This window comes from Cryptotermes secundus, unplaced genomic scaffold (genome assembly GCF_002891405.2).
Source record: "Cryptotermes secundus unplaced genomic scaffold, Csec_1.0 scaffold584, whole genome shotgun sequence".
Classification (NCBI taxonomy): domain Eukaryota; kingdom Metazoa; phylum Arthropoda; class Insecta; order Blattodea; family Kalotermitidae; genus Cryptotermes; species Cryptotermes secundus.
The window spans coordinates 2,588,645-2,601,040 of NW_019735468.1; the positions used below are offsets into that span (position 1 = coordinate 2,588,645).

A 12,396-nucleotide genomic window follows, 5' to 3' on the forward strand; every position below is an offset into this window, starting at 1 on the left:
AAGTTAGTTGTAACGTGGCCATCGCCGAAGACAGTTCCGAATTAGTTCCGAGCAAGCCGACGAGTGAGTGCGTTATCAACAGTTCTCAAGGCAGCAGCCTGGGAGTCGAGTTGGAATATAGCAGCCGTCGCGATAAGAAGAACCGGACGTGTGTGTAACTGTGTAATTGGGAGTGTGTGAGACAGAGAGACTTGTATAGCTCCCGTACTGTGAATATGTGTAGCCTACTGAAGATAGAGTGAACTGATTTGAGCATAGGGTTATAAATCGTGAAACCCCGCAACAGTGTGAACAGATTAATGCGATTAGGGTTATAAAGAGTGAAACCCCGCGACTGTGTGATAAGTAATTGTAGCTGTGATTTGTAGGTTGTTAAATAAACCAATTGACGATCTCTGTGGCGTCTTCAGTAACGAAACACGTTACAATATATATATTTAACTTCATATTTTATTCGTTCATAAAAATAGTTATTTTAAAAAATGTCCTGTTCAGGATTTTCTACAAAATTCAATTTTACGTTCCTAGTAGAATTCACAAATAATTCTTTCAGTACTACATAACCTTAGATGTTGATACAGCATCATAAAATAGCTCTATGGAAAGTCTTATGAATGCATTATCCTATTTTTGAACCATCTGCAGTATTGCACATACTGGACATTGAAAGTTTGTAAATTCAGCTCCTTATAAAGGATTTTGTGTGAAATTCCATATAAAATTCCTGTTTACTGTAACTTCTTAGAAATTGATTTTCTTTGTTTTGCTTTGCTTTGTATTGTGTATGTAAATGAAAGTATCCTCTGTTGTATGCTCTGTGAATATTGGTGATATGCCAGATGTTGGTCCTTGTTCAAATTATCCAGTTTCACAGAACTCATCACTCAGCTATCTCACAATGCAAACTCTGTTTGCACCTTCACTGGTTTCACTTCATCCCCCCCCCCCAAATATGAACTCTCAAACCTGTATGAATACAAATTTAAATGCATTAATTATTAGATGCTACATTTAATGACATAGAACATGTGAATGTGTACAAATACATGTTACAATATTTGCTGTAAATGGAATTTGGTAAATGATGTGGTATGGTAAGTTAAAGTACACTACTCTGGTTACACATTCTTCATTTTCAGTTTCTTGTGCAATCATATTGTCTCCCTTCCTGTCTATCCTTTTAATTTTTTCAGATTCTGCGTTTCTACTGCTGTTTCTTGGTGCCTCCATGTTAGTATTTTGTTCCCTATGGTTATATATAGGGATGTGAGAATGCCAGCTTACTTAAAAATATTTCATCTCTCTCGTGATTAAGTTAATGGCAAGAACATTTTTAATTTGTGTGAAAAGCAAGAATGTTGTTTATACCAGTGGGACTTGATGGTCAGCTGGGTGGGACTGGAAATGAGAACTTCCATTAACGGTTCATCTAATGCCAAACTGTACGTCTTGCTGTTCCTGCATGCCACAACAGACCATTATGGTCCAAGGCCTCCCATTTTTCTGGTTTCAGAATTTTATTTTTAGATACCTGGTATGTCTCCTTGGACAGGGGATCAGCCTGTCACAAGGCATCTACCTACACAGGGCAACTCAGGAAAGAATCAGATATACATCCCTGCCCCAAGTAGGATTCGAAATCATGATCCCAGTGTTCAAGTGGTGGAATGCAGTACATGACTTAGACCATGCAACCTCTATGATTGGCAGTAAAGTGCATACAATTGTAAAAGTACTTGTATTAGAGAAAATAAAAATGTGTTTTGCTATGATGGGTCTATAGTTTTTTTGTTTTTTTTTACAAAATAACTAGAGGGATAGAAGGTGCAAATTATTATTGAATCACTACATTAAATTACTGTTTTTTAAAGAACAGTTATGGAAATGGATACAGGACCCATTTTCTGCCATCAGAGTGGAATGATTTTTCATCTTTCACAACCACTAGATGCTCCATTCTGATGCCAAGTGCTTTTAATTTATGCGTTTCCTGTGTCTCTTCTTTTATTACAATAAGTTATGTTTCGCTATGATGCCAGTGCTCAGAAAAAAATATTTTTGTGCTCAGCAACCCTTTTTTAATACAAGGAATGATCAAAAGCGTGATGTTCTTAAGAGATGTATGACTTACTTCCAATATGTCTAGGCTGCACCATAGCTCCAGCGGTTAGTCGCTGACTTCCCACCACAGTGGCCCAGGTTCAATCCCAGGTCTGGTCAAGTGGGATTTGTGGTGGACAGAGTGGCACTGGGGCAGGTTTTCTCCGAGTACTTCAGTTTCCCCTGCCAATCTTCATTCCACCAAATTCTCGATCATCATAATCACCTGGGGCAGGCTACCATAGGCCAGTCACTGGCTTCTGTGCCAAGTTGACCCAGTTGAACTCCACCCCCAACTAAGCAAAAAATACTTTAAAATGTCATTCACTTACTACATTACTGGACCCTGTGTTTGTTGTAGTGCTCTGCTGAAGATATGTCTGTATTGTTGCAGATGAATTTACAATTGCGAGGTGCAGTCATCTTGCTGGATGAGGCACACAACATTGAGGACTGCTGCAGAGATGCTGGAAGCTATTCTGTCTTATATGATGACATTTTTCAGGCAATGAAAGATTGCAAGAGGGTTGCAGGCATGGAAATCTTACCTGAAATTCATAACCGCCTGGTACAGAACTATGTATTTTTATATTTTTATGTAAGATTTTTTATCATAAATTGAAAAGAATGTTTTCTTGGTGTAAAGATATATTTTATTCTAAATTCCTAATGAATTGGTTCAGGAGTACAGTAGAGTGAATCAGAATTAATAATTTAGAAATCCGAAGAAGCTACGCTGTTGATGCATATGTTTCAAAATTTGGTAATAATATCATACTTTGTATTTAAATGTTGGTTAAAAAAACACCTTTCTTCTATGTTTTTGTATGTATTTGTGTAGTGCCCTGTTTCCAGCGTATAAATGTTGACAGATCTGATTTTATAACTAGTGCTGTATCCATGTTGGTATTTTTAAATTCATATAACAAGTTTCATTGAAATCTCCTGACAAAATCTTTGTATGGTATTTAGGGAAATTATCTAATATGTGTTCTAGTTTCTCAGTTTTTCATATCATAAGTTTTATCCTCTGTTGGGGTATGCACTGTAACCGTAAGCATCCTTCACGGAGGTGTCTCATTTGTTTGTGCATAGCGATTGGGTTTGGCTGTGGAAATGAGATGCCCTCTAGCGATCATGGTCCTCTGAACTGGCCTTTTGTTGCGAGGGACAGAAGGGAGGTTGGTGAGTCCATTGCATTCGGGGGGGGGGATCCCTTCTGTTGTCCTTGCCTGCGGAGGTGTAGGACCTGTGGATAGAAGCTTCGAGAAAGCGTGGAGACCGGAAGGGGTCCTTGCACTTGGTCTTGTAGCCCGCCGGGTGGAAGGTTCGAGATCGCGGTAAGAACGTGGTTTCGAAAAGCAGCAGTGGGGGTAATGGGGTAGTGAGGGAGTAGAAGTCAGGCAGTGAGGGTGTTCAGATGGAACCTGTGCTAGGGGGTTAACCGATCGAGCCTGCATCCGAAACGACGTAAGCGAGCCAACACCCGTGTACCCCTGGGATACAAGACTCATACCGCTGAATTTAGTCGAGGCACTACCCCGTGAGGAAGTAAAGCGTGTGGGGGTGGGTGTAGCACATTTGAAAAATGGTATCATACCAGCAACCTCTTAATATTATGTATGAGATCCTATCACTAGCAAACTGTACCCTCTTTACTGCTGATTCGATTCTGTTATATACAAAAAACCTCTACCAAATTCATGATTCAGATTCCCATTTCCATAGAAAAATGTATATTTGCCTGCTGGTTTGGTGCCACCTCTGTCCCATCTGACCTCCTATACTCCCACTAAATCTAACTTATATGCAGGTCATACTGAAAGTCATGAGTAGGGCCCGGATTTCTATGACATGTCATATTTTTTTCCTAGGGTTTATTCGTATTTTTAAATGTAATTATGCATGTTTCCAGTCATTCTTATTGAAATTATGTCGTTTTTATTGTGCATATAAATGCATATTTTAGAGTTTTTTTGGTTTTACAGCATATTTTGGCATAATTTTGAAATAAGGTCATATTTTTGTCATTTTAGAAACAATTCTTTGATATAATGTAAAATTTCGGCTCCATAATGTTTAGTATTACAAAATAAATTTCAGGCTGGACTGTTGCTTCAATGTGGAATAGAGTTCAAGTACATGAAGTTCGTATTAAAAACCATATTTTTGACTGGACTGTACTTGCAGTTACAAAGGCGAAAATTTGTGAAATGCAGCATTTATGACCTGGCAAGCCGGCCTTTCCCAGTCGAGGCAGGAGGGAGGCAAGTGTAACGGGTATTCTCCTATTGTACTCCGTCTTACTATAAGGTATATACATCCCATTCTTTCTTGGAGGGCTTAGAAGTATTCTATTTATATATGTGGAGGGCGTTATAAGACTTCAGTTTGACTTTACAATGCCTAAAGTGAGTACATGTAGTTCAAGGAGCGCAAAGTTGCGTAGTTTTGTACAGGAGTTTGGTGAAAAAGTGTTTAGTACCGATGGCAAGATATTTTATTGTAAGTTGTGTGGCGTGAAAGTTACGGCAGAAAAGCGATTTACTGTGCAGCAGCATTGTAAAACTTTTAAACATGGTAAATGTTTAAGCAGATTATCTACAAAGGATAGCAGACAAAGTTTGTTGTTTAAAAACAGTTCCACTACTTCTTCTTCTTCTTCTTCTTCTTCTCCTTCACCTTCTTCAACGAACAATGGGTCGGAATTTTCGAAGGATTTGTGTCAGTGGATGGTATCTTCGAATATTCCATTAGAGAAATTGCATAATCAGCACTTCAGACAATTTTTGGAGACATACACTAGTCATCCTATCCCAAGTGAATCGACGTTAAGAAAGAATTATCTCTCTACATGTTATGAAGATATGTTAAATAAGATTCGAACATCTGTTGCTGACAACAAGATATGGGTTTCCTTGGACGAGACTTCTGACGTAGATGGGCGGTATATTGCGAATGTTATAGTTGGGACCCTGAAACAAGATCAACCTGGAGAGAGATTTCTTCTTGACTGTGAAGTTCTCGAAAGAGCAAATCATTCGACTATAGCTGTCCTATTTGATAATTCCATGAAGTTGTTGTGGCCAAATGGAATACAGCGAAATAATGTCCTTCTCCTAGTAACAGATGCCGCTCCATACATGAAGAAGGCTGCCAAAGGACTTCGAATCCTCTACCCGAAAATGGTCCATATTACTTGCCTCGCTCATGCATTGCATAGAGTGGCTGAAGAAGTTCGAGGACATTTTCCTGATGTAGATAGGCTAGTTTCAAACGGAAAGAAAATATTCATCAAGGCCCCTCTTCGAGTGCAGAAATTTAAACAAGAAGCTCCTCTACTGCCACTTCCTCCACAGCCTGTCGTCACACGGTGGGGTACATGGTTGGATGCTGTGGCATATTATTGTGAAAATTACACAGCCATTGAGAAAATGTTTAATGGCTTTGACAGCAGTGAGTCAACATCAATTAAAGCTGTCAAGGACTTATTCTCTACCACTCTAGCACAAAATCTGGCATACATAAAGTCAAACTTCTGTTCAATTTCAGGTGCAATAACTCGCCTGGAATTTGTAGGGACTGAACTCTGTGACGCGTTGGACACTGTAAAGAGCATTGAGAATGAACTAAACCGAACTCGTGGTGAAATAAGTGACAGGATTAAAACCAAAATAGAAAGTGTTCTTCATCGGAATGCTGGTTATTCAACATTATGCAAGATTGCAGATATACTTTCCGGTAAACTAGCAACATTCGAAGATGATACAGAACTGTCACCAAACGACTTGACATTCTTCAAATATGCTCCTGTCACATCATGTGATGTGGAACGAAGTTTTTCCAAATACAAAACTATCCTTAGTGATAATCGGCGATCTTTCAAATTTGAAAATTTGAAAATGCATGTAGTTATAAATTGCAATTGTAACAGTGAAAATTGAGACGTGAATAGCTTGTGTTCTTTTAAATGGTGTTTTTAGATAACAGAGTTAAGTTAGTGTTCATACCATGTGCACCAGTGTTTGTCTAAAATATGAACGCAAATATCAGTATTAAAAAGAAAGCAATGAATGGTTTAATCCAGTACGAAATGTCGAAATTCCATCAGTTTTCTTTCCTTCAGAGACATAATAGGGCTAATTTGGTAAGTAGGACCTACTATCATATATTCATCACCTTTATTCTTTATTTTATTCTTATCTTTAATTAAAATTGTGAAATTTTATGTCCCATTTAATATTTAAGGTCATATTTTACACTTTTTAGGTCATATTTGACATAATTTTGGGTCATAAGTGCATGCATATATTTATAGTTTTTAGGTCATAAAAATCCGGGCCCTAGTCATGAGCAACAATTTTTTGTAAAGTAACATGCTTTACTATTGACAAACCAAATACACCACCTCAATCTACAGACCTTTCTTTATTTTTCCACATAATCACCACTTCTTTGTACACATTTCTCCCAGCGTTCTGGAAGTTTGAAAATTCCCCTTCTGTAAAATTCCATTCCAGCCATCCGAAGACACTGATGCACTGCTTTCTGAATTCAGCGTGCTTATGGAAGTGTGTGCATGGGTGCGTGCAGTATTCGAAGATGGGTGAAACATAAGATGAGCCTCGGAGCGGTCGTCCTTGAACAGCCTCAACTGAACACAACAAGAAAAAAGTGGATGAGATCATTGAATATGACAGGCGTGTGACTGTGGACACAATAGCCCGAAAACTTGGAATAGGGCACAGTGCAGTACAGGAGATGATTGAAAGCTTGGGCCATAGGAAAGTCTGTGCTTGTTGGGTCCTGCGGTTATTGACCGAAGACAACAAAGTTCACATTGGAAGCAATTGCAAAGATGAGGTGGGAAGTTCTTCCACACCCCTCCTATAGCCATGACCTGGCACCCTCTGACTACCATCTTTTCGGATTTGTGAAGGATCAGCTGCGTGGACAACGTTTTGAAACAAGGGGGACAATTCAGAAAGCAGTGCGTCAGTGTCTTCGAATGGCTGGAACAGAATTTTACAGAAGGGGAATTTTCAAACTCCCAGAACGCTAGGAGAAATGTGTACAAAGAAGTGGCGATTATGTGGAAAAATAAAGAAAGGTGTGTAGATTGAGGTTGTGTATTTGATTTGTCAATAATAAAGCATGTTACTTTACAAAAAATTGTTGCTCATGACTTTCAGTATGACCCTCATATTCTGATATTTCTTTCACAACTGTCATGAGTGAACTTTCTGTATACAGGCTCCTGACACTCTACATACCAAATCACATGTCCATTTTCCTTATCTTAGGTCGTTTATCCAAAGAATTTTTTTCAAGTTTGAGACTCTTTGTGACATTTCATAACAAGCTGATGTCTTACCATGAGGAGTTATTAGTCAATCATCCAACCCCCAAGCTGGAGGACCACTCCTTGTCATCTCTCTGTGACTGTTTATTCAATATATTTGCAGCTACCCACCATATCTGGAGGCTGTCTCCTCCATCCACAACCTGAGGACATGCCATGCTGTGGTGACAAGGGACCCACCTAACATGGACCTCTATATAACACCAATATTAAAAATGTGTTGTATTTCCACATACCTTAATGATGTAGTGCTCGGTTAAGCACAGAGACAACTTTTCCTTACCTTGCCTGGGATGCTATTCAAGTATTGATGATATTTCTTCATCTCCACTGCTGGGTGTATTGTACGAATTTGTATTTATGCTTAGCTTCCCAGTACAATCTCTTCTATTATTACAGGCATGGTTCCTAAGTAGCCTTATGAAATGGATGTCACAGACGATACAGCTTACAGAGCATTATGAAACTGAAACGGAGAGGATGGAATCCAGCACTTTTGGTGGAGCAGATGCCGTGGCAAGTTTTGAAGAACATGGCATCGACCTCGAAAGTATAATAGAGTTTAAGGTGAGTTTCAATAAGAAGAGCAGGGAGAAGTGCAGACATTGTGTGCTGTGTTCATGACCATCATAAGTATACTGAAAGTATAAGTTGTTTTTCATTGTTAACTGTGATTTATTTGATAGTTATGGTTTATTTAAGAATGATTTCAGTATCTTGAGACAATATAGCATTGAATGATAGGATGATAGTGAATAATGAATTGGAAAGGGTGTGGAAGAAAGTAATTATGCCCTAATTTAAATAACCATAGTGAACTGGAGCTTTCACCAAAGTAGATTGCCAGATAATTTTGACATCTGAACACAGTAAAATCATTTCATTGTAATATTCTTATTTGCTTCTGTTCTTTAGTTCTCACAGCCAGTAATAAAACCATATTAAACATATAAACTGGTGTGCAAAGGCTTGTTCTGCCAAAGTTCCCCGTGATACGTTATATAGAATTTTTATAACTGTAATTTTTGTTAATGTCTATGGAGACAGACTGAAAGGTATATTTAGGTCTTTAATTAAATGGTCAGGGGGCACACGCAGTAGCGTAGTTGGTTGAGGCACTATGCTACAAGCCAGAAGGTCGCAGGATTGAATCCCAATGAAGTCACTGGAATTTTTTCAATTGACCTAATTCTTCCAGCCACACTATTCCAAGAATATTCCTGGTACTCATTTCTGTTAGAGGCTGAGTCAACCCCAGGGCCATAGTGTGGCTGGAAGAATTAGGTCAATTGAAAAAAATGCAATGAACTTGCTGGGACTTGAACCCGTGACCTTCTGGCTTGTAGCATAGTGCCTCAACCATGCTTCCGCGTGCCCCTCTATAAGAGAGTACTCAATGTAAAATTTAATAACAGCCTGTTCTTTAAAAATTCCAAGTTTGCTATACCTTTCCACACTCTATTTCCTTTGAATGTATTTTAATGTCACACTCCTGTGTTTGTCTTCCGAGTTTTCCTGATATTACTGCACCATGATTCTTTGCCCATTTTATCTTAATTTTCTTCACTTGATAATTATCTTCAGAGTAATTCATGAAGTTGTCATTATATTTCTTTTTCTAATTTTAGATTCATATATTCACCCTAGCACATATTTGAGCACTTCTATATGATGGTCTGTAAAAGTAAGAGACTAATGTTCACAGCTATGCATAGCATTGTTTTGCAGATAGCCAAGCATAAAGAAAAACTTTGTTTAATTGGTATTTTTTCTATGAGCAGAGATGTGCAGTGGATGCAGTCACAGAGACAAACAGTGGAGAGAATATGCTGCATACGAAGGAGTCCTTTGAACGACATGGTGTGTTACAAGCCACAACTTTTGTTCTTGAAGGGCTGTCCCTGGTTCTTGGCTTCATGTATGATAATGACATGGAACATATATGGGACTATTATGTTGTAGTGTGCAAGAATTCAGTTGTGAGCTCTACTTCCAGGAATGTGAGTACTACTGGCAATATTGCCACTTGGTCACCTTTCCTTTTGGAGTGCAAATGCACTACAGATAGCCAAGAGTATTTTGAGAAATACGGCCACAAAAGAATCGCGTGCAAGCTGTTGTTGTTGCTGCTGCCACCACCACCACCACCACCGTCACCGATGATGATGATGATAATGATGCAGCAATAACAACAACAACAACAACAACAACAGCAATAGCAATAGCATAAGTAAAAATGATGAAGATAATCTAGAAAACGGTATTTTTCTGGGCCATTAAAGCACCCTAATCTTGTTCTTCTCTGGAAATGAAATTGCCAGTGCATGAACGCGCATGTACACGTACACGCACACGCACACGCGCGTACACATATTAAATTAGATAAGTTTTATTCTTTTAATGTATTGCCCTGTTACAATACAAATATATTAAACAATTTATATATATTTAATTTTGTTTTGATTGTAAAGTAACAGCAAGCATTGACACCTTAATACTGACTGTTTATTCATTGACTAGGCATATAGATTTGGGGCTCATAACCTAACCATGGATAACTGCATGTGAATTTCATGTTTTTTTTTTATTGAGAGAGAAGATATCATCATAATCTTAATGATTTTGTTTGTAATTCCTTCTTCAGAATGCTCTTATTAAGCGTACACTGTAAGCTTTTACAGTCTTCTTTCTTTGTGTTTGTAGGCACACATGTATGTTCAGATATGACCTGCCAGTGTGGCCAGACATACCCAGGAACTAAAATTTATGCTTCAACATAGTGACCATTAGTCCTTAAAGGATAATTCTCCAAAGTTATCAACCCTGGAACCTGTTGATCCCAAATTTGTTGCATGCACCTGTTCCTGTGGTCTGATAGGTGAAGATAAAGTTGTCCCTGTACTTAACTAATTAAGCACTACACCATGAAGGCATATGGGGGAGTGGATGTATAGATCCACATTATCTTGACCTCAGCACTAGTTGTAGGTGAGTGGTCAGCTTCACGCCCTGGCCGCTTTGCTCCTAGGGAAAGAGTCCCCCAGTACCCATTGGGTAAGAGGTTAGGTGAACCCCAGAGCCAGTCTGAACAACATGGAAAAAATAAAATTGTAGACAAGCCAGTACTTGAACTCCGAATGCTCGGTCATCTCACCAATTGCCATCTGATATAACCCCAAATTCTCTCTCGCTCTCTCTCTTCTTCTTCTTTTTCTTTTTTCTTTTTGTAAAACCTTCTGCTACGAAAAATGTAATTAAATAATTAAATATAATTTAGAAATGTGTTTACTTGAGTTAGGAAACATTTAATTTTTGTGTTTTACACAGTTATGTGTTTATCTGAAGTTGGAACATGAAATGAAACATAGAAAATGAAGTACTCATCTTACTACCAGACTTGAGGATTATTTTCTTTGTGGAATCTTTTGTACAAACATGGAATTTGTAGAGATATATAAAGAGAGCTAGGACTTATTTATTTCTGCATCTTACCGTACTTTACATCTTTACTTTACGCCCTATGTAATTATTTGAAAGTTCATAAGAAGGAAAAATGCGAACTTTTGCTACTCACCTGATGGTGAGGTCTCAGAAACCCCACTGCCAAATTTGATGTGAAGTACAAAAACCAAAAGCACAACAGAATAACACACTGAGAAGTCCTCCAATCAAATAAATTCTCATTAGGAGGCATCCCATTACAACATACTGTGTGCATGCACAATAGGAAGAAGGATTCCTTGGGGTCCACCAGACCCCACTAACAGGTACTAGGATTAACAATATAAGCTTACATTCTCTTCTAAATAGAAGCAATGTATACATATTTGTTTATTTATTTATTTATGGTTTTTATTGACAGTTTCATACTATATAGAACTGAGAAACCAGCGTCAAACTGACATATATATGTGGTTGTTATGTTCAGGATATGCCTAATGATTGGCCAAACGCAAGGGGCAGGTCGATGTTGATAGTAGAAGAAGATGATACTCCTTCAAACTGGGGGCATTACTTAAATTTTTTATGCATGAATCCTGGTGTTGTGTTCCGGCCAATTGCTGATGTGGTGCGAAGCATTGTACTAACTTCAGGCACACTCGCACCTCTGGTTACATTCAACTCTGAGCTTGGTACTACTTTTGCCAATGAATTGCAGGCTCTTCATATCATAGATGAGAATCAGGTATGTTACCATCTCTGAACTATTAATTAAAATTCTGTAGGCATTTCTCATCTCCTCCTGTGTGCTATATATCCTGTCTCTTACTCCCAGATTTCATCATCCTAATAATAATTCATTAAGAGTGCAAGTTATGAAGTTCCTCATGTTGTAATAATAGCAATAATATTGATTATTCCTGAGGATGTATTTTGATATCTTACTCTGTAAATTTTTGTACAATTTCATGCCTTTTCTTTTGAACCATTCACTTTGCAGTCATCTCTAATGTGTTTGTATTCTGCACATTGTGTTCTGTGTATGTGCTTTCAGTTATGGGTAGGAGCCCTTGGTTCTGGACCAGGAGGCAGAGAGTTACAAGCTTCTTACCGTCTTACAGACATGTCCGACTTCAGGCAGGAGCTAGGAAGCACTATACTTCAAGTCTGTAAAGTGATACCATATGGTGTCCTTTGCTTCCTTCCTTCATATAGGCTGTTGGAATCCTTGAGACAGCAGTAAGTTCATGCAGAGTTTTTAGGCACTGGTAACAAAATAAAGAAGAATACCTTTTGTGGAGATAAAGTCTGTCCATCTGTATGCCTAGCTGTCTGTGACCTAGTATCACCACTAAAACTGTTTACCATATTTTCTTAAAATCTGATACAGGGAAGTAATTAAAGTTGTCAGCCAGTTCCAGCTTGTCATATTGATACGTAATGAAGCCTGGTTTACATAAAGCTATAAATTAACTTTTTTCTGTATCCCATAA

The 12,396-nt window shown here is 38.2% G+C and overlaps 1 protein-coding gene across 7 annotated transcripts in view; it reads left to right on the top strand.

The window, feature by feature from the left end:
* Window positions 1–12,161, top strand: part of LOC111869346 (Fanconi anemia group J protein) — a 312,269-nt gene extending 300,108 nt beyond the window's left edge. For all 7 annotated transcript variants that reach the window (XM_033753408.1, XM_033753410.1, XM_033753412.1 and 4 more), the window contains 5 exons: window positions 2,495–2,668; window positions 7,862–8,029; window positions 9,244–9,462; window positions 11,391–11,648; window positions 11,958–12,161. In XM_033753408.1, the coding sequence (XP_033609299.1) occupies window positions 2,495–2,668; window positions 7,862–8,029; window positions 9,244–9,462; window positions 11,391–11,648; window positions 11,958–12,146 (1,008 nt within the window). In that variant the 3' untranslated portion in view covers window positions 12,147–12,161. The remainder of the gene's footprint in view (window positions 1–2,494; window positions 2,669–7,861; window positions 8,030–9,243; window positions 9,463–11,390; window positions 11,649–11,957) is intronic.
* Window positions 12,162–12,396: the final 235 nt, after the last annotated feature.